Raw genomic sequence first — 23,080 nt, forward strand, 5'->3', positions numbered from 1 at the left:
GGAGATCAGTTGTAATAGCAGGAGATCTCCAGCTAGTACCTGGAGGTTGGCAACCCTAACAGGAATCTTCCCCAGGAACAGCATGAGGGACCCACACAGCAAGAGGGGTGAACTGGTAAAATCACCTCCCTTCCAATAGTGGAAATTTTTCTCAGGTTCCAAGCCAATATCTGTTCCTGTGAATATATTCTCTTGACTGCTGAATTGCTTTCACAATCTCTTCCCTTCAATCTCCTTGAACTTTTGAGTAAAGCTTAATTGATTCACAGATTCATTAATTCTCAGTATGAGGAGGAGGTGGGAAGCATCCAATTGGAAGTCATTGGCCGTTAACGCATGGCTCCTTTCTCTGGTTATTTGTCCCTGTGTAGTCACACACCTTTTAATCTCGATTTCAAAAAATCACATGCATGGGCTGTGAGATAGCCACTGCCACTCTGTGCTCCCGTCCCCGGGCAGAGCCGAGGGGAAGCCGGCAGTGGGTGGAGGCGGCGGGGACTGGTGAAGCAGCCGCCGCAGCTGCCGCCGGGGCTGGACAGTCTCCCGGCAGGGGAGTCGACCCGGGTGCCAAAACGGACCTGAAAACTCACGGAACTGTCGCAATTTTCCATTTAAATCGGTACAGTACAGCAATCTGATAACCCAGAAATGTTGCGGAAGGAGGAGGGGTGATCACGCACTCGGGAGACAAGCATGCATGTCGACCTCCGAGTCGCAACATTTGCGAATCTCGGCCATGCGTTAATGGCCATATTATGTTCCATCACATTCTTATGCTAAAATTGAATTTACATTGTAAATTTCCTGTCGTTAAATTTGGGATAAACAGTCACAATTAAAGTTTATTATTAGCTGTGTGATGGGTTAATACAGTATCCATCAAAAATAAATGACCTCAGTGGCATTTGAGAGCTCTGGAGATGCTGCTGTGTAGAACAGAGAGATAAAAGGGGTATTCAAAAAGACCTCTATTATTCAAACATCTTTTTGTTTTGCAGCCCCATTTCCACTGGCCATCAGATAATTCCCTAACTTTTTGGTCCTTTGATTAGTGAGTCTTTTCCCTCTCTGTGCATCAATTGCCAGGTGACCTACTTTAAGATATTCTTGGACAATTATGTGTAAATCATAGGGTCATACACCATTCCTCTTCAATCACGGTTAACTGAGTATAAATTTACTAATTACTTACTGCAAATGACATGGCTGTATTCATGTTGCATAACATTGGGCTCCCTAGATTTCATTCTTCCTCTTTTATTCCTTGGCACTAGGTTACTCTAATTAGGCCCAAATATCAACTTCATTAGTCATGCTTCATGGTAATGGAATTCAGCAGTTGGCGCCATTAGTTCAATTCAGATACAGCCTTTCTGTTTGTCATGTCACTGAGAGTGCCAGGCACACAGAAAACATTCTTTGGAATGGAAACGGGAGGGGGGAGTAATTTAAATATAGAGAGGAACATTTATTCCTTTTTTAGCTCAATTACATTTTAGATTTTTAGAAGAATGTGTCTTAAACAAGTAGTTTGCTAACTGAATGTGAGGGTTCACCCTACATCTGAAAGTAGGCCACATGAGGGACATCTTGATTGTCCCTAACTTACATAGTCCAACAGAGGGCTATTTAAACAAAGCTTATCTCATTAATTATATCGGTTTGAAGCAATTCATCAGTTAACTCCATCTGTATAAATCTGTATATGGATAAAATATTTCTTTTAAAAAAATCTTGTTTTTGGAATATGCTTATAAATATGGGTTTCCCTTCTGAGGGAGAAAGGAAGAATCCAACTTCCAAGATGGCAGCTGCCCTGTTGATGATGATGATGATGATGAGGATGAGGATGAAGAAGATGAAGATGAAGATGAAGAAGAAGAAGAAGAAGAAGAAGAGCTGGTTTTTATATGCCGACTTTCTCTACCACTTGAGGAAGAATCAAACCGGCTTACAATCACCTTCCCTTCCTCTCCCCACAACAGACACACTGGTGGGGCTGAGTTTGGAGCAAACTGTGACTAGCCCAAGGTCACCCAGCTGGCTGCATGTGTAGGAGTGAGGAAACCAACACAGTTCACCAGATTAGAGTCCGCCACTCATGTGGAGGAGTGGGGAATCAAACCCGGTTTCTCCCGATTAAAGTCCACTGCTCTTAACCACTATACCATGCTGGCTAATTAAAAATAAGTTAACCAGGGGCACCTCTTGACTTGATCAGAAACTTTAAAATTAATTAATCTAACCTACTTATCAGCTAAACTTTGCAGTATTAGTATAAAGAGAATGAAAAAATAACAAAAAGAATGAAAAGAAATAAGCTTAAGGAAACCAAGAGAGAGGCAGATATGACCCACTGGGGAATTATCATTAACTAAGGCTGGATATCCCCTGGAATACACATTTCTAATAAAATGTACAATAAGTCTATGTGTTGGATCTGGACTAAACTAGCACCTACACCAATTCCCCCTTTTCAATTCAGACCTCCCCCTGACCTTCCTCAGGGGTCCCCTACCCCACCCCCAACACAGCTTTTTGTGAAGATCAATGGGCTGCATTTGGAGGAGGAAAGCAGGGAAATTCCAGTCTTCCGACTGAAAATTTAATCTGGTTCCAACCCTATGTTTGGGCCACCCTACTATATCAGACAAAAACGAATGAAACAAAGTAAGTAGGGAGATTTATGTTTGTACGGATGATAAGAAATATAGCAACAAGGACGGGGGTACGTATGACCAATATGGATGTAAGTAGTCTTGCAGAAGGCAAAAATTACAAACATAGATTCTCCTTTGAGAGAGCTTTATATTTTCCCCCTTTTTTACACATTATAGTAGCATTAGGATGGTTCTGCTGTTCCCAGTTTTTGGAGGAGGTGTTTATCCAAAAACCCATTACAGTGCACTCACATCACTGAGCTGTCTGGTTACTTTCTTGGCGAGTTCCACGTCAGGTGGGTCTGGCAGAGAAGTGAATTTAGCTTTGCGTTCTTCATGCCCTTTTTTGTAGACAATCTGAAATAAAGGGGAGAGAAAAGAATGGCTTGTCTAAAAAAGGGAAATATTTAGAATTGTTGTCTCTTAACATGGCTGTGCACACAGCTAGCAGGAACTGTGCTGAAATAAAACTCAGAGTTGTGTAGCTTCTTGATAGTTCTGCAGTCAAAAATCAGTAATTTGTATCTATTTTTGACACTTTGAGGGAAAATCCTGTTGGTGCCGAGTGTCTCATACACTTTTTCACTTCAGGATTTCACATATCAGACAGCCTTTGAAGAGACTGTATTGGATGCAATCCTAAAAAAAAATTTCCCTGAGAGTATGCGCCACTGATTAAAATTGAACTTACTCCTGCTAAACCCTTAGAGAGCAGTCCTAAGCAAGTCTGCTCAGAATCCTGCTCAGGTCCATTCAATAGGGCTTGCTCCTAGGAAAGTGTTCTCAGGAATGCACCATAGCAAACTCATGTCTGTATAGCTTCTTACGGCCTAGGCTCATTAATTTCAATGGGTTGGATCCTGCAATGCTTGCTTAAAGGAAGAACAAACCCCTTGCTGATTGCTTCCAACGTAATAGTTACATCTACCTGCCTCACTTCTGTGTCCCACATGCAGATACACACATTCACCCTACTGCAATTCTTTGGCCTTGTATGCAGGGACGTTTCCCTGCGGTCACCCCCGCCAATTGCTTCGGGCCTTCCTTTTGATTATGCACGCCTTTTCCGCTCATCAGAGGTCGCCTCGCTCTCCCCATGCATTTTGCTTATGTTTTCCGCTGTTTTAGCCAGAATCTGGAAAATGCAGGCAAAACACGTGGGGAGAGTGAAGTGACCTCTAACGGGCGGAAAAGGCATGCATAATCAAAAGGAAACCCCGAAGCAATCGGCGGGGGTGACCGCCGGGAAACATCCCTGCATAAAAGGCCTTTGACAGCTCAAACAAACACACACATAAATTGCATATCATGTGCAGAATAGCAACTTTCATTTTAGAGAGAAACAAATTACTAATCGCTTACATGTGCCAAGACAGGGACTAGATATGGGTAATACCTAATGAAATATCAGGCATATTACAAAACGGGGGAATACCTTCAAATCAGTACTTGTAAGACTATGTACTCCCTCTACTCACCAATTCAGATTTTCAATAGAATCCATGCCTGCTCTGTATGCCTTCACTTTCAGAAATGTGGTTATCTATTACAGTCAGAGCTTTTTCAATGGTGGTGCCCCATTTGAGGACGTTTCTTCCCCACAGAGGTTTGCCTGTGCTTTACATGACTGGCTTCAATTGCCAGGTGAGGGTTTTTTTTAAATCCATGCAAGCTTTGGGGTTTCATTCTTAATTTCCTTCATGCTTTGGGCCAGCATCAGCATACCCTAGGGTTGCCAGGTCCCTCTTCACCTGAGCCTGAGGAGAGCAAGGTTTAGGGAGGGGAGGGACTTCAATGCCATAGAGTCCAGTTGGCAAAGCAGCCATTTCCTCCAGGTGAACTGATCTCTATCAGCTGGAGATCAGTGGTAATAACAGGAGATCTCCAGCTAGTACCTGGAGGTTGGCAACCCTGAGTAGGAGAAGCTGCCAGGGCTCTGGGATTCTGGAAGGGCCTGCTGCTTCTGACCACCTCCTGTGCACCTCCCCAGGTGCCAGCTTACATGTCCTTCCCCTGACCATTCACTTGTGAGCACTTTGCTACCTGCCCTCCTGACTGCAGGTGATGCTGATGCACAGCAGCAGAGTGCCCCTGGAGGCCACCGCGGCATGCGAGTGATGGGAGAGCTCCCAAGTGGGTGGAGAAGGATGCACTGGCAGATAGGGGAACACGGGTGGGTGAGCAGGAATGGAGGCACAAATGGGGGGGGCTTAGTGGTGGGAAGAGGTGGGATATGGGCTCTTGACACACACTGGGCGAAAACGCATGGTCGCTTTAGCCTCCTTTATTCCCTGTTTCAGCCAGGATTCAGCCAGGATCGAACACACGTTCGGCGAACGCATGTGTTCAATCCTGGCTGAATCCTGGCTGAAACAGGGAATAAAGGAGGCTAAAGCGACCATGCGTTTTCGCCCACTGTGCACAGTCCCCCAAACTTGGAACCAGCCCTGTTTATATCGATGCTTGTTTTTGAAATTGGTTATTTTTAACTACAGGTCAATAGTGACATTTAATGGCCTTAATGTTTACATTTATTTTAATGTCTTTAATGTAGGCTATTATCGTAATCTACCTCAGAAGTATGCAGCTGGGAGTATGTGGGATTTTTAAAAAATTTAAATATGGCCCTTAAGTAGACCAAACATCTAGCATTTCTTATTTTACACGTTAGGCACAGATAGCTACCACATTCCTGATAGCAGGAGAACAGGAGATCTCTCTCCTGGCATTAGTTAAAGATATGGGACTGATTGAAGGTCACATGTTTGTCCTAAGCTTTCAGTTCTATACGAACAAAGTAATGCACACAAATCCAAACTCCTAATGCACTGTAAAAGAAAACCAACAAACATAAATGCTCTTGTGACATATTTACTTGCTGAGAAAAGTAAAGAGTGGGAACCTTCTTTCAGCCACATGACTAGGGTTGCCAGGTCCCTCTTTGCAACCGGCAGGAGATTTTTGGGGTGGAGCCTGAGGAGGGCGTGGTTTGGGGAAGGGAGGGGAGGGACTTCACTGCCATAGAGTCCAATTGCCAAAGCGGCCATTTTCTCCAGGGGAAGTGATCTCTATCGGCTGGAGATCAGTTGTAATAGCAGGAGATCATCTACACATGACATCACTGAGGTACTTACATCACTGAGGGCCTTTTGGGCCTGTGCTACTCTCCTTAATTCGGGGCTGTCGTCATAAGGATAGAACATTGTTTTGTCAGCTTCCCAGTCTTCAATGTATGATTTCTTAAGGCAAAAGAAATACACGTTGAAATTGGAGATATAATCTCAGTGAGATGAACACTGAATTAATAAGAATGTCATAGATGCTTCTGGACTAGGGTTGCCATGTGCCCATTGAGGGTGGGAGATTTCTTGCCAGCACTCCAGTGGCCGGTGGGAGAGAGAAAAAATTAATCGTTGTCCGTGATAGTGTAACAGCATCAAGGAAAACCTGGAAGTGGCATCACACCACTCTAGGAAGCATCAGAAACTCTGTGGTTTTTACCATAGAGTTTCTGATGATTCTTAGAGAGGTGTGACATCACTTCTGGATTTCCTGATGGCCACCCTCCACATCCCCACCCCACCTCTCCTACTGGCTTCCAGGCAGTGCCAGACAACCTTATTCTAGACAGACCCTGGCTTACCTTACTGAACATGGCTGTATTTTTTATCGCCTGCACAAGCTCTGGAGCATCAGGAGGAAGCAGATATTTTTCTTTATTCTCTTCCCAATTTTGTTTGTATAACACCTAGAGAGATAAACCAACATATTCAGTTACATTATCTTTAAGGAAGCATGGAAATGGGAAGGTCCAAGAGGAAACAATTAAATCAGGGGAAAGACCTTTCAAATTTCTTTTTCAATTTTTTGAACACTGGAAAATTTGGGGGACCACTAAAAAGATTAAATATTTTCTCTGTTGGAATAAGTAAAATGCTTTTCTTCTTTTAAGAAAGGGCTTTACTCACTCAAAACTTATAGTATAAAGATTTTTATTAAAGAAATCTACTGAGCTAGGGAATAATTCTTGTGTATGAAAAAGGCATAGACAACACTCAAATCCAACATGCAATTTCTGCACCAATAACGTGCTGCCATCTTCATGACAAGAACAGACAGGGGCTTCTTTCCTTGCTGTTTGCCTTACTCTGGTAACATTGATCTAGCTTGTGGAGATAGTAGAAGATGCTACCCTCAATCGGTTGTCCTTTTCAGCTGTGGTTACGTTTTGCAGCTCTCTACCCCAAAGGACTATGACAGACACACCCACAGACCAGAAACCATGAGATGTATTTACCTGGAGGGCATGTTTACATATTTAAGGAGATGATCATTATTTAAATGTGACGAAATTTACCCACAACTGATATGCTGTAATGTATAGGGATGATAGGTGTGGGCTCAGAACTCACCTCGAGCCCTGTTTGCTGGCCTGTGGGCTCGAGGTCAGTTCTGAGCCCATGGTTATCATCCCTACACATTATAGCATATCAGTTGTGGGTAAATTTCATTACATTTAAATAATGATCATCTCCTTAAATATGTAAACATGGCCTCCAGAAAACAGGTAAACACATCTCATGGTTTCTGGTCTGTGGGTGTGTCTGTCATAGTGGGCTGGAAAAGGGCACTGGGAGAGGTGAGGCAGCTTTGGCTGGCCTCCTTGGATGGGCCAATCAAGCAAAGCCTGATGAGGCCGGGGTGGGTGGGGTCTGGCCAGCGGACCGCAGTCCTGAGTTTTTTGGTTGGGTCCACCAGCCGGGTATTTATCAGGCCCTTGCCTCACCTTCCGGCGCGTTCTTCCTTTCGGCTTTCCCCCCATAGGATTGCACTGTTACTTTCATAGGCTTGGATTCAGCCAGCCTTTCACTCAACCTTGTCCCATTTCTCTCCTTACTACAGCCTCTATTCCATGTACATGCAGATCCTATAACCCCCAGCTTTTTTATGACTAAAGGGGATTCTTCCTTCCTTTTTCATTATCAGAAAAGCTGCTTGGATCCACTCAAACTCTTTTTTATTATTATCATTATCATTATTTAAAGAAAAAAGGGGGGTACAAAAGGAAAAAAAGGAAAAGGTTAATTGGCGTCTACTGTCTTATTTCGTTTGAGTTAAATTTAAACCTCAACATATTGATAAAATGGTTTCCATTTTTTATCAAACTGCTCATAATTCGTGTAGCTATTTACATTAGTCATTCTATCACATTATATTAGTCATTTTAGCCATAGCAGCATATTACATTAATTTCTCTTTCCATTCTTCTATGTCTGGAAGAAGCGCCTGTTTCCATTTCCTCGCTAAAACGGTTCTGGCGGCCATTGTAGCATATTTGAATAGATCTTTAAATTGCGAAGATAATTCTGATATTGTAATGCTTACACTCTGAAACTCTTGTTGGTCTCTAAGGTGTTACTGGACTCAACTCTAATTGTTTCTGTAAGTCCCTCAGATAAATAGTTCCAACTCCAATTTACAATACACCATTCCCCAGAGTCACTTACTTTGCTGACTTGCTGAGATACCTTCTTTGCATGTTCTATGTCTCTTGCCTTTTCATCAACGTGACAGTTAGTCTTAGCCAGGTCACCAGCCATGCGATATTTAACCTACAGTAATGCATACCATAAATATCACACATAGGTATCACAGCCCAAAGTTGTCATGTTTCTTTTTTAAAAAGTAGCCTGGAAATTATAAACATTATTGTGCCGATCAGAAACATATACAATATTACCTGTTCACTATACAACAAGAAGATAATATAATAATATATACTTTATGAGAAACAAGATAAAATTCAGCAGCCTTTGCTGGGAGACCCGTCTTGTAAAAAGGACTCATACAAATGACACAAAGTAATTTGACATACTGAATTTCCGCTCCATGCTTTTATTGTGCATTTTACCTTTGATTGTTAAAGCCAAAGGTGTTAATTGTTAAGGCCAAAGATTCTCAGTCCAGCAAACAATAACATCAGAACCCCTGTACACATGCATGCAAATTCTTTTGCACAGCCTGAGAGTCATGGATGGGTCAGAATCTCTCTCTGTACTGCAAAATGGACAGAAAAGCATATTTTCACTTAAACCAGGTAGTACAAATGGGAGTTGCCCAAGATGCCTCCATGTCTGAATGTACATAGCAACGCAGATGAGCATCTAGATGCACATCCCTATCCAGCCTTTATATGTGGTTCTCAGTCCAGCAACGTATCTCATCAGAATTACTGCTTTCATGTGCATATCTCCTTTGTTAGAAAGGAGGTTGCATGTGTATTTTTTGGCTGTTTTTCTCTCTTCTTGGATCATACTAACCCTAGGGTTTCTTGCTTGATGTTCAGTCTGCAGTTTCTCACCCCAGGGACCTTGGTAATATTTTTTCCTAAGGCTCCAGACTGGCTTACGGTAACATTATCTGCCTGACTCCTGCCATCCTCGCTAAAGTTAAAATAGCATCAGAAAGACATGGTTTCCTGCTTAACACTGTAGATCGCATTTACTTTGGCTGACCAGGCACTTACTTCACTGAGCTGGTCCTGGACTTTCTTGATTCTTCGAAGTTCAGGGGTATCTGTGGTGATGGCATATGGCTTTCCTTTCTCCTTCTCAAATTTCTCTTTGTACTTTATCTAAGAGAAGACATTACAGCAGAAGATAGATTTAATGTTCAAACTGTAGGTATAGTTATCAAGTTCTCAAAAAAAAATCCTCAGAAATTCTGTGTAAATGCTTTACCCCGAAGTTCTTACTAATATTTTTTCATGTACAAATACATAATCTAAACTTCATGTAAGGATTTGACTAAAATGGAGATGGCCATCCTGTATAATTTAAAAACAAGAGTCTGGAAGTGACTTTTGCTTGTTAAACCTTTTTTTTTTACACAGGAATCATGAAGTCTCAGAAGAGAGGGTTGCATCCCTACAACTCCCCTCAGCAAAGCCTTCAGCCAGCCTAAGGAACCTTCCTTCCATACAAGAAGGCATACCAGAGGAAGGGCCACTCCTGCTGGAGGAAGTCTTCAAATTTTGCTGAGCAGAGTGATAGAAGTCAGGATTTCTAGTCCATGCTCACATAGATTCAGCACTACTGCTTCATCAGGTGCTCTCAAACTATTAAGGACCAAACTAGATGATACATGTGACATGAGTAGAGACAGGAATGCCCCAACCCAACCTGCAGAAATGTGTTCCCATTGGGGAACTAAAGTTTGTGAGTGCTCTGGGACCCAATTCAGCACATGGGGGAAGACTGGCCTTCCCTCCCATGCTGAAATGGCTGCAGGAGGAGGGCTCTTTGCCCTGCTATGGCCTCCAGTATATAGACTTGCAAGCTCTGGGCTGGGGAATTCCTGGAGATTTGGGGGTAAAGCCAGAGGAAGGGAGGGTTTGGAGAGGGGAGGGACCCCAAAGGGGAGAATACTGTTGAGTCTGTCCTCCAAAGAAGTCATTTTTCACCAGCTGAACTGAACTCTGTAGCCTGGAGATCAGTTGCAATTCCAGAAGATCTCCAACCTCCCTCCCCCAACACACACACACTCACAACAAATAATGTCCATTATGCAATACAAATGTAAAACATTCAAGAGTGATTCAATCATTTAATCATTGCCCATCCCATAAACAACTTTGAAACTAAGACACTACAAACAACTGTTGACTTACATTACTGAAGAGCTTTTGCATTTTTGAACTGTGTTCCAGGTATGGTGTCAAAAACTTAGAGGTGTCCACTTTTGTCCGTACAACCCTTTTTCTGACTGGAGCTGAAGGTGCGCCTTTCTGGGTTGTCCCCGAAGTTGTCCCCGAAGTTGTCCCTGAAGTATGCTTTGTGGTAGGATATTGGGTTGATCCAGTGGTGTACGTAGTCTCGGTGTACTCAGTATAAGTCTAGAAATGTGAAAAAGGTTATTGGGGATTTGGGCAGAATTACTAAGCGATCTATTTGTGTCCTCTTCACATATAATTTGTTATTGAATATATAAATTTGCATGTTTAGGCCTGTTGAAAATCAGTGCAACCTAACTCTATATAACATTATCCAAAAACTATGTTGGGAAGTTTTCGAACACTATGGGTGTTGGGTTTTTGAAAAAAGCAAGTCCACTCACGTTTACAACTATGCAGAAAAGTATTCATCCAGTTTCCCCACAGCACATTATTTCATAAGCATGTGCTGCGAGGAGCTGTCTCTTTAACAGACTCACAAGAACTGATTTCAACCAGTTTCAAAAAATGTCTGTGGCCAGCTTATAGGCTAGAAGCCTGTAAGGTAAAGGTAAAGGTCCCCTGTGCAAGCACCGGGTCATTCCTAACCCATGGGGTGAAGTCACATCCCGACGTTTCCTAGGCAGACTTTGTTTACGAGGTGGTTTGCCAGTGCCTTCCCCAGTCTTCTTCCTTTTACCCCCAGCAAGCTGGGTACTCATTTTACCGACCTCGGAAGGATGGAAGGCTGAGTCAACCTTGAGCCGGCTACCTGAAACTGACTTCCGTCGGGATCGAACTCAGGTCATGAGCAGAGCTTTTGACTGCAGTACTGCAGCTTAATGCTCTGTGCCACGGGGCTCTTAGAAGCCTGTAGATGGAGTTTAATAAACCAACTGAATCACCTTCTGAATACTCTTTATAAACATAAACTTAACATGGAGTGTTTACCAGGAGTGGAGGTGTGAATAATGGATTGTGTCAAAGCGAGCCACATGTGCTGTGGCCAAAAAGACTCCTAAAATGGTGCATCTGGACAAACCTTGTGAACAGCTTTCTATAGCACATGCACTGTTAGGCAACAAAATCAGCCAATTATACCCATTGTTGTGTAGGGTTTGGGGCTGACATCGTGTTTTAGTGGAAGTGGGGCAGGGACATCAAAGGATCAGTTCACAATTTTGTCTGTACGTATTATTTTTTGCCCTTAAAATGTCCATTATGAACTATCAGAGACTCTGCAAGAAGCAAATTATTCACCGGGACATTTTTAAAATCAGAGGCCCGCTGTGCGTCACAATCTTGCAGTAGCTCCTAAAATTCACTTGAAAAGAGGGGACTGAAAGAAAACAACTGTTTCTTTTTTAGTATTTACACTCAGGGACATGTCACAAACAACGAGCACAGTCCTGAAGGGGGGGGTATATTCGTGGTGTACTGGAGCAGCGGAACCGCACTGCCTCCTCAGAGGCTTCCTGACTGCTGCGAAAAAAATGTATTTTTCAAAAATAAAATAGGGAAAAAAGGGGAAATGTCCCACTGAAAACAGCAAAGCTGCACCACCAAAAAAGGTGGAATGGCCCCACTGTTGCTCAAAGGGATGATCCTGGGGCGAAAGGGCTGTGGAAGCTGCCTAAAGGCAGCTCCACCCCCGGGAACATCTTCCCCACACCAGCACAGCCTTTCCCTTCCAGAAAAGCCCTGCCGGTGTGGCTGAGCTGGCAGCGGGGGCTGGTGGTGCCCGAATGCCAGTGTGTTTATCCCCGTGCTGGTGTAGATGCCACCATGATAAGGTGGCACCTATGCCAGTACAGGTTCACGCTGGCTCCAAAGGAGTTTCCCCCCTTCAGGAATGGTCTGAAAGAGTTGGATCCCAAGAAACTTGAACAAAGTCCTGCTAGGAAAGTGACCTTTCTTAACTGCCCCTGTCTTTGGGAGCTGGCTCTCCACTACTACTGTTTTTCTAACAGTTAGAGTGGTTCCTCAGTGGAACAGGCTTCCCCGGGAGGTGGTAAGTGCTCCTTCCCTGGAGGTTTTTAAGGAGAGGCTAGATGGTCATCTGTCAGCAATGCTGATTCTATGACCTTAGGCGGTTCATGAGAGGGAGGGCATCTTGGGCATCTTCTAGGCATGGTCTAGGGGTCACTGGGGTGTGTGTGGGGGAGGTAGTTGTTAATTTCCTGCATTGTGCAGGGGGATGGGCTAGATGACCCTGGTGGTCCTTTCCAACTCTATGATTCTATGATACCTGCAAAGCTGCTCCTGGGAGTGAGGAGATGGTATAGGGCTACAGTTCAAATGGGAAGTCTATAGAAATTGCACAAGCTGAAATGTTTTCCTCTCATGCAAGGGCACCTTTGAATCTTCCCCCAATGGTTTTGACCATGCTAAGGATTCCAGTTGTTTGCATAAAAACCAATGTCTGACAATGTATTTATTTATATTTATTTATAGTGTCATAGAGATGGTTAGTAAATGTGGTTGGGGGGCAGGGGAGAGAGAGACCTGGATTGCCCAGGCTATTACGATCTTGTCAGATCTCGGAAGCTAAGCATGATCAGCCTTGGTTAGTATTTGGACGGGAGACCACCAAGGTATTCCAGGCTCACTGTGCAGAGAAAGGCGATGGCAAACCACCTCTGTATATCTCTTGCCTTGAAAACTCTACGGGGTCGCCATACATTTGATGTAACTTGACAGCCATTTCCACTACCACAGACAGATTGACAGATTTGCTAGCCATCCTTAAAGGTAAAAGGTAAAGATCCCCTGTGCAAGCACCGGGTCATTCCTGACCCATGGGGTGATGTCAAATCCCGACGTTTCCTAGGCAGACTTTGTTTACAGGGTGGTTTGGCAGTGCCTTCCCCAGTCATCTTCCCTTTACCCCCAGCAAGCTGGGTACTCATTTCACCGACTTCGGAAGGATGGAAGGCTGAGTCAGCCTTGAGCCAGCTACCTGAAACCAACTTCCGTTGGGATCGAACTCAGGTCGTGAGCAGAGCTTTTGACTGCAGTACTGCAGCTTAACACTCTGCGCCACCTTAAGGAACTATAATTATGAACATTTCAACTGGTGGAAACATTTCCATCAGTGAAGCGCAACTTATCTATCTCCCCTCTTTGGCTGTAGCCCAGAATGCCCCCTGAAATGCTAGTCCTGGGGGACAAGGGAGCCCCAGGCCTGCCATGGGAGGAGGCAGTTCACTAAAATCCCCTCCCTAAGCACTCAGAAATGATTAGAGGGATCCAACTATACATGTCTCCACAAGGAAGATTAACCAAGATTTTTAAAAGGAAGATTTTTTAAAAGTGAACAAAGCACAAATTTCTTGCATGGTTTGGCAAGACAAACAACCTTTGCAAAGATGATGATTCATACAGACTGGCTCGTTTTCTTCAGCTTATTATTTTGCAGATCTAGTTTATCAACCTTTTGATTGTAGATCATGCTACCACAAAGGAGCGTTTTACCTTGAAAATGCTTGAAATAGCAACAAATATAAGACGAGCTTCAGATTTCTATAACCATTTTCTGAAGCCATTATAAACCAGAAACAAATGATGGGGGGAGAAGACGCTAGAGCAGTCAGATTGAAAATGAAGGACATACATATGAATGGAAACAGAGATAATGGTCATGGACATTAAAAGGTTGCAGGAGAAAACGTACTTATTTTCAGAGTGAAGTGCATATTCTTTTAAATATCACTTTCATATAGTAATCCTTGTGTCCTGACATACACAGTATTCTCTACAAACACACGTACCACTAGGACATTATCAAGATCAGAGGTACAGTTAAAAGGCCATAAGGAATTATGTTCACTAAATAATATGACTATACGTCTCAGGAGTGGCTTCATAGTCAATGCACAAGACATTCTTAGCATTCTGCTGCCTGAAAATTATAGCTGACTTAAATCAAAATGATTTGTCCTTAGTCTAAACTCTGGCATAGAGAACTCATCTTGCAAATGATACCATGATATATTGTATGTATAATTATGTGTATGTAAATGTGTCGGGGGGGGGGAGGATTACTATTTATAAGCACAACTGCATTTTTGTGCAATGCATAACCACTAAAATCAATAGGAAGGTAACTATTGCTTTTATTCATCTGCATCCATCCAAATAAAAGCAAACAGTTTTTAAAAAAAACTAGTCTAAAAGCTTATAAAGCACTAAGCAAATGAACAATTATGTAAGTAAAAGAAAACACAATGCAATTAGTTCCCTTTGCGAATTAATACCATCCACACAGCATCAGAAAAAATAACATCTAGGTATTTTTCTGAGTAACTGTAAGACTCTTGATACAACCAGCCACATTTTTTGTTTATGTCATGTGCTACTCATTTTTAAGAAGAATCAGTGGTTTTGGCACAGTAAACAGTAGTCCTATTAGTTTTTTTATGTGCACACAAACCTAGAATTTGAGTAAGGCTTAATATTCACAAAATAAGAGGTTTGCACATAAAACCAGAGGTCTTTACCTCCGCTGGTTCCCCCTCTTCGACCTCCTCTTCAATGTAGTACTATAAACAAAGGAGAGATTATTTTTTCACAAGATCATAAAATACAATGAAACATTTTCCCTTTCAGTCAAAGAACAAAAAGTAGGCTGAAGAAAAAATATCCGTGGTATTAGTCTTCCGTCACACCACTCGAAAGTTCTTGAAGATTTTTTTTCCCCGCCCAGAAATATGAGATTTACAGACATTAGCTGTAGTGCAGCAAAATCCATCAACACAGTTAGATTTTAGGGGGCAGACCAGCCTCAACCTATAAACTAGCTGTTGCTGAAACAAAGAATTTCCCCATATCCTGTAGCCTAGTGCTTGGTTGCAGTTCTGAGCCCAGTCCAGGGAACTGTGCATTTAGGAAGTTCACCTGCTGCTGATATTGTGGAGGTTCTCATGAATGTATGCATGTACACTCAACCGAGACCCCCTTTCCCCCTTAAACAAGCACACTATGTAGGTAAAAGACGAGCTTGAATTACTGAAGATTACAAGTGGATGAACCTGATGGCTGTTTTGTTTATAAGAAAGAGATTATAGTTAAATTACCATGCTGTAATCCGTTTTAATTTGATAGGTTTTACAATTCTATTTTATACAATATAGTGTTGTGTTGGTTATCCCATATAGTATATATTTATTGGTCTTTGACCGCAAATACATTCATTCACATTCATTATTTCAGGTTTCAGAGGATCAAAGATTTTTGGGGAAGCCAAATCAGTTAAGTGGCGGGAACATGAGAAGAGATTGTCAAAAGATACTATCGCCAAGTTCCTTTCCTAGGAGGGTCTAACAAAGCCTGACCGTTTGCAATTATTTTAATGTGTACAAACGTCTTGGTGACTGAGAATAAACAATCTTCAGTTGCCATGTTATTTTTAATGTTATCTGTTCCTCGCGATTGTTACCATACTCAAGAGTTAATGTCAAATGCAACATAGACATTTAACTGTTTGGGAAATTTCTGCATAGTATTAAGAGTTTCAACATTTATTTTAAATTGTCCTAATACTGATTTTTTTTGGAATTTTACATACCAAAACAGCTCTGCAAATGTTTCTTGACATGAACAAAGGCCATTACCTTCCTGCTCCTGTATTAGCTAGCCCACCAGTTAAGACCCTCTTCTCAAGCCCTTCTCTCTGTTCCCCACCTGCAAAGATGAGGCACGTGGTGACCAGAGACAGGGCTTTTTCGGTGGTAGCACCTCACCTTTGGAATGCTATGCCCTAGACCTTTTAACGTTAGTGGCTTGCCTTTTTATAGTTTTATTGGCTTGTTTGTATTGTTTTATTGTTTTGAGCCAACTTCAGCAGCATAAACATTTTCTAAACAAATAATTTCCAGGTATGTATAGATGCTGTTGTACACAATGTGTGACAGACCAAAGAATAGTCCATGGCCATAAATACATCCCATTAACATCTTCATAAAGCTCATTTTTGACCATTTTCCTTTTCAAGCAATCCTTTATGCATTGCTAGTGGGCTGTGTTTATCTTGTTGAGTTATCAGTTAGCTTATACATAAAAATATATATATAAATATCTTAAGCTGTTAAACCAAATCATATGGTAATTGCTTAATGCACCGTAAACAACATGAATTGATTATTTTCCGAGCTGCATGTTGGACTGGTTGAGTGATAAACCCCAAACTGGGCTTGTTAATATTCCAAGAAAGGTCCATGTTGCAACTCACCATAGCCTGGTTGAAATGAGTTTTCGGCAATCATTATTTTAATATAATGGTCAGAAACTTTGGAAACACCTGGACCTTTGAAAACCCAGTAGTAAAAATGGATGAGGGACCAGTTATACTATACTGGGTCCTGCCAATTTGGTCAGTGACCCACCTATCCAATTGCTATGCTGTGGTTCTCTGGAAAAACCAGCTGCTGTTTACATGGTACAGCATCTTTTTGGAACCATTTGAACATACCTACACGTAAGACTTTAACGCATAAAAATAGTTGTATGTGAATTTCTTCTAAATTAATCTTAGAATATAAATTGTCCTGGGATATTTTGTTGCTGACATAACAGATGAGGAAGAATTACACCCAGCCTTACATTACTGAAAGATCACATAACTTTACTCTCATTAATTATTATGACTTCAGTTTGTTAACAAAGCTACCCACATAATTCTAATTAATTCATTTCTGGAAACAATGTTGTTGTTTTTAAATTTGTGATTTCTGGGCTTTTCCCCTGCACTTTTGTTTTAGAACCCATGAAATTCCAAATTGTATATATATTTTAAAAAATAGAACCCATGAAATTCTGTAATACCAATACAAAGTGAGTAGTGTCTAAAAAAATCAAAAACATTTCTGGCAATGAAATGAAGATATAGAAATGAATCCAGTTGAAGGTGTCTTGAACACTTTTAGTATTAAACTTGTCTATAATTAAATCTTGCTGAAACTGTGAGGCAAATGGGATATCCTGAAACTGTGGGATCAAAATTCTCCACAGCTACTTCAACAGCCCGTTCCCAAGAGTCATAACAGCCGGGGATGGCATGGCCATAGTGCTGCCGTGGTGCCTCCAGTGAGGTTTTGTGGCTGCTGCAAGCTAAAAAAGGGGGGGAGTATTTCTAACAACTTGAAAATGGGGGGAACGCCCCATAGAAAACAGTGATGCGGGGCCACCCAAAAGGTGGTATGGCACTGCCATTGCTTTAAGGAGCATTCCTGGGCTGAAAGGGGTTAAAAAGCTGCCTAATGGCGGCCCCACCCCCCAGAATGCCCTGGGAATGCCTCCCAGGATGCCGGTGCTAGGACTTGCGCCAGGAGGACGCCAGTGGGAGGCCTTGCTGGCATCCAAGGGTTGCGCTGCTGCCGCAGGCCAGTGGAGCCTGCGTAAGTGCCCCTACACCAGCATCCATTTTTTGCACAACACAAGTGGCACAGACGCTGGCGTTGGAGTCACGCCGCCTCCTAAGCCCATTTGGCCCCCAACCCCAGGAATGGGCTGCAAGTCTACTCAATTTACTCAGCAGAAATCCTTGTTCCTACGATCTAGTCAGCATTCCTCTGTAGAAAATAGCTTGAAAGATGAACTCCCACATAATAGAACTGATCAACTTTGAGCCAAAACCATATCCAGAAATGCCAAAAAAGCTGAGCAAGAACATGTTTTTTGCCTGCAATAACAGGACTACATAAAGTATTACTAATTTATATAATTTATCCACCATATCACCCAATTTGGATTGGGACCACAGAATTTCACATTGGAAAGGGAAAAGCCAAGAAATCTCAAAAAATCAGAACATTATTTCTAAAATCTTATTTTCAATTAATCAGGAGAAAATCTATACTAATATCAGTAGCAAACAGGATCTGGCCCCAGTATCCATGTTCTGTAATAGCTTGCACTAGCAACCAAATTCCAAGATACTTTACAGTTTCAAACTACACTCATCCTCACATGTATTCATCAAAAACCATCTCTGATGCTACTAGAAGTTATGTCAGAGTAACTATGATTTAAATCCACATCTCCTTTGCATGTTATTATTCCCATTTTACTGATGGGGAAACAACTCGCATAAAGAAATTCCAAAGGTAGGCCTATCCACAGATTCTTCCAGTGCATTCCTGAAGTGGGGGAAAACTGTGGCGGCCAGGATGGCATGGCTGAGAAGCCTCTTCAGAGGCTTCCCAGCTACTGTGGAGGGGCGAAAAGCCTTTTCTCCCAAAATAAATAAATAAATAAAACCAGGAAAAAAGGCTTTTTCCCCCCATAGGGGAAAGTGAGCCAGCGCCATCTAAAAAGGTGGTGCAGGACCACCGCCATCCCAGGAGGCGTTCCTGGGGTGAAAGGGGTTTGGAAGCTGCCTAACAGCAGCTCTGCCCCCTGGAACACCCCAGGAAGGCCTCCCAGGATGCCAGCGCAGGGAATTGCGCCTGGAGAACGCTGGCAGGAGGCCCCATCAGTGCCTGAGCCCCATGCTGCCGCTGCAGTCCAGAGGGGCCAGCATAAGAGGCACTACACTGGCGTCCATGCCAGTTTGCATGGCGCAAGTGGCACGGACGCCAGCATAGGCGTCACGCCGGCTTCTAAGAGCATTTGTCCCCCCCCCCTTCAGGAATGCACTGTTATTGTCAGTATCACAAACTACATTATTTCCAGTTCAACATAAGCTATAGCATGGACTGAAAAGCACAGACTAATTTGCCAATTCATGACCATTCCCACATCCACCTCGGTCTCATGGGTCACATTCACCGTACGTCTTTAAGGATTAGCTAGGTCCTCTGTTACCAACACCAAAAACCGATGACTACTTTCACAAAGAGTGTTTTCCAAAAAGAAAGAACCTGTTACTTCCCAGACTAAATATGCCATTGCCAGCCTGAGTGAAATGCACACAGGGGGAGATTTCTCCTCTCTTTTTCTTCACTGTCTACTACTAAGACTTTCACATGTACGACTGTCGGAACGCACATGGCTACGAATGCAGAGTCATAAAAGAGAGTAAAAGAGATCATAAACAGGAAAGAGAAGAAAGATCAGCTGTACACAGGTCGGTAGTAGAATAGTGCTAATCCTATTTCTAAATGAGATTACATGCATGGCTTCTGTGTATAAAAGCACATGCCAGAGTTCATAAAGAATGAAAGCATCCTGATATGAAAGCCGTATGTTTTCAGTGTGGCCTATTGGCCAACTTAAAAATGGCAATGTGGCCTTTGCACCAAGAAAAAGGGTTCTCTGTCTTTGACTTACACTACAGTACAGACTAGCCCAGGCATTAAATGTCCAGGCTATTTAAGAGTTCTCTATAGGATGCCCTTTAAAACAGCATGTTGGCGCCTAATGAACCCATCTTCCTTTGCTCAGCAATACTTTATACTGGTCACTGAACATAAATGTGTTTCATGTAGAGTTAAAACATGAGAGTAATGCAGAACTGGCAAGCAGTGACGAAGATATATTTTTACTCTTTCTGGAAATGGGTAAGTGGCTTAAAACTAATACCGGCTGCAATTGTTGCCATTTTATTTATAACTTTTTTAATCCAGTCCTGAACATTCCAAAGAGAGAAGAAACGTCAGACATCGTTCCAAAGCAAGCAGCTCCGCATGGCGCCCTTCAGAGTAAAATCAAAACGACTTTGAAAAATACAAAGGGATAATTAAGACTAATAAGGAACAGACAGTGATGAGGTAATGCGCATGAATACCACACATATGGACACATGGTATGGACACATGGAATCTATGACTGCTCTTGTGATCATGATAAACCAAAATATTTTTGGAGAAAAGGTACCCTTCAGTTTTACCATTTATCATCTACAGCATGCACAAAACAATGCTCTTACATGCCAGATGAGTTAAATGTATCTCTCATATAACACTTCCAATTCTGTACAGCCCATAATTGTCTCCTGACAGTGTGGAGAGCCACTGTGAAGAATAGGATTGTCCTGGGACAGCAGCATAAGAAACCATGTTCAGTGGTGTCTTTAAGTGACACTCACCAAGGCAACCACACTGATTCCAATGGACTGCGTAACAGTGTTGTGTGAACATCAGAGTTGTTTTGTATAAGCAGGGATTGACCAAAAAAAAAAGTGTGGAAAGATCCCTTTAGCTCTTGTTAGAAGGCTTTGATGTTGCTTAGGTTTCATAGCCAGCAATTCAGGCATTGTCAGCCTTCATGTGAATAATCCTTACTTACTAATCATCATCATCGTTATTATTAATATTAAATAATGATGTCATGAGTACCATGCATTTTCCAAACCTGTAACGCGGATTTGGAAAAATGGGAACAAGATCATAAAGAAAGGTGGACATCACTGCTGTCATATATTTTCATAAGTCACCGTACTGGCACCATGTTGGAGTACCCAACAGCTGCAACTGAGGTCAACCGTATTGATGACTGAACAGTTTCTATAACTAGTTGTCTGGAGGACAATGAATCTGAACACACTTAAAATGCAGAGGCAGGAATCTTAAGAGCCCTTACTTGCCATTAGCTGTTGATGTTTCTTCTGAGTATTCAATTAATACACAAATCTCCGGTCAGGGAAAGCAATAAGACCCCCCAAAAAAATTAAGAGTTACCTCCACAACCTCCTCATATTCCTCTTCTTCTGCCATCTTCACAGAGCGTTTCTCTGCCCGTCACCTACTGACTGGCCATAAAACAGATGAAACATGAAGAATTTTGCACTATGAGTACAAATTAATATAAATGCTTACATACTGGTATGATGGTATCTCGTCATAATAATGGGCTGGGTTCTACAGAATTTTTACAGTAATAAAAGTGTTTTCTCCTGCGTAAGAAACCTTTCACCAGCAGAAAGCATCTTGGTCCAGTAGAAAACTCCATGAACTGGAGAAAAATGCCACCATCAGTAAACAAAAAAAGGTGCAGGCTCCAACCCAATATTTGCCTCGCTAATTACAAAAAAGTAGGTCACATCAGCATCGAACCAACTGAAAACCCTCTGGAACAGAAAAGGACAACTGTTTGGAAAAACCTTTTTTATTATTTAATTTTAAAATTTATGTGTCACCTTTCAGCCCTATAAAGATGTTTACAGAAACATCTTACTTAATGGGCTTCTAGGCTTTATTCTCTCATCCTCTTAAGCATACTTTTTATTGCCTATTAAATTCGCCCTATAAACCATTATGTCAGTTCCTGTAACGTTCCTTTCGGTGGCCATCATGCATTCCTATTTATAGGAATCTCAATAAGGAACACACAGACAACAAAAGAACACAAAATAAATTATGACATACATGATACCTGTTTATGTATGCCTTCGGGACATTTAAAATAAGCTAGGTACTAACACCAAGAATATTTCTGATTAAATACAGAATCCAATATAACCATATGACTCCGTTTTGAAGAAATGCTGCTGTTTTTTTAAGTCAGTCACCCCAACTGAAAACCTGAGGAATGTATTTCGGCATCTCTGCCCGTGCACTAAAAGTTTGTGCTATGTCATTGATTAGCCCTCTTCCTTGGCTGTGGCTCCCAGCATAAAGCAATATTTTTTGCCCATTAATGATTGCTATGTGGAAATATTACATGCAGTTCTGATCCTTGGGCCTGCAGCCAAAACGCTTTGAACAATTAAGTGTTTAGGATGGGGGGTACTGCCTGTAGCGCCAACTCAGCATCACAGACCAGGATGTGCCAATGGGAGTCAAATAAGCTTGCTAAAACGTTTAGGATCAGGGCAGATGGGAGTCATGAAGAATTCCCCTTTGTGGGCATGCTAAACTGGTTTTCGTACAGGTTTGTAAGGAGCTATTCCCCTGGTCACTTTTAACAAGTCGAATTCATCTCCAGGTGACAATACTGGAAAACTTTTTAAAATGAGGCTGGTAAGGCCATCTGTGCCTCAGAATGCCTTACTTAAATATCAGTGGGCGGGATGCCTAATAAAACATTGTTGTGAGTTTACTTTGGCGGACGTTTGCAAAGCCGCTATAATGATATATTGTTAGGGTTGCCAACCTCCAGGTACTAGCTGGAGATCTCCCGGTATTACAACTGATCTCCAGCCGACGGAGATCAGTTCACCTGGAGAAAATGGCCGCTATGGCAATTGGACTCTATGGCATTGAAGTCCCACCCCTCCCCAAACCCCGCCCTCCTCAGGCTCCGCCCCCAAAACCTCCCGCCGGTAGCGAAGAGGGACCTGCAATCCAATATATTGTTTGAACACTTAGACTTTTACTTTAAAAAAAAAAAAAAAAAGTACTTCAAATTACCTTAAGTGAATGAAGTTAACTTCTCTCTTCCCACCATTGGTCTTTATGGATGCTCCTTTGGTTTGCTTCTGTGGTTCTTTAATTTTCCGCCCCCCTCAGACCTGGAAAAATATATATCAAAAGGCACATAGCTTTGGTGCACGCATGAAACAAATGCCCAAAGAACTCATTCATTGGAATGAGTTTGTCAGGGCGGCAGCGATATTCGGAGTTTGGCATGAGAGATTGCCACAGCTTCTGCTTCCAAGGCGAGCAAAAAGATGAGGGTTCTCAACAGCTGTTTCCTAGTCCAAAGGTATGTGCCATGTAAGCTAATACCTCGGAGCAATTGGCTGGTTTTGTTTAGCTAGCGAAACTGCCATTCCTTCTGAGGCAAGTGCAGTGCATTGCCGCAAGTTAAATTTAGGCACTGTAGATACTGT

The 23,080-nt window shown here is 42.3% G+C and overlaps 1 protein-coding gene across 1 annotated transcript in view; it reads right to left on the reverse strand.

The window, feature by feature from the left end:
- Nucleotides 1–22,760, reverse strand: part of NEB (nebulin) — a 211,255-nt gene extending 188,495 nt beyond the window's left edge. The window contains exons 1-9 of the mRNA XM_056861655.1: nt 22,659–22,760; nt 20,988–21,058; nt 14,871–14,912; nt 10,330–10,554; nt 9,187–9,294; nt 8,168–8,272; nt 6,304–6,408; nt 5,795–5,899; nt 2,913–3,017 (exon numbers count right to left, since the gene is read on the reverse strand). Coding sequence (XP_056717633.1) covers nt 2,913–3,017; nt 5,795–5,899; nt 6,304–6,408; nt 8,168–8,272; nt 9,187–9,294; nt 10,330–10,554; nt 14,871–14,912; nt 20,988–21,023 — 831 coding nt within the window. The 5' untranslated portion in view covers nt 21,024–21,058; nt 22,659–22,760. The remainder of the gene's footprint in view (nt 1–2,912; nt 3,018–5,794; nt 5,900–6,303; nt 6,409–8,167; nt 8,273–9,186; nt 9,295–10,329; nt 10,555–14,870; nt 14,913–20,987; nt 21,059–22,658) is intronic.
- Nucleotides 22,761–23,080: the final 320 nt, after the last annotated feature.

This window comes from Euleptes europaea, chromosome 15, assembly GCF_029931775.1.
Source record: "Euleptes europaea isolate rEulEur1 chromosome 15, rEulEur1.hap1, whole genome shotgun sequence".
Lineage (NCBI taxonomy): Eukaryota > Metazoa > Chordata > Lepidosauria > Squamata > Sphaerodactylidae > Euleptes > Euleptes europaea.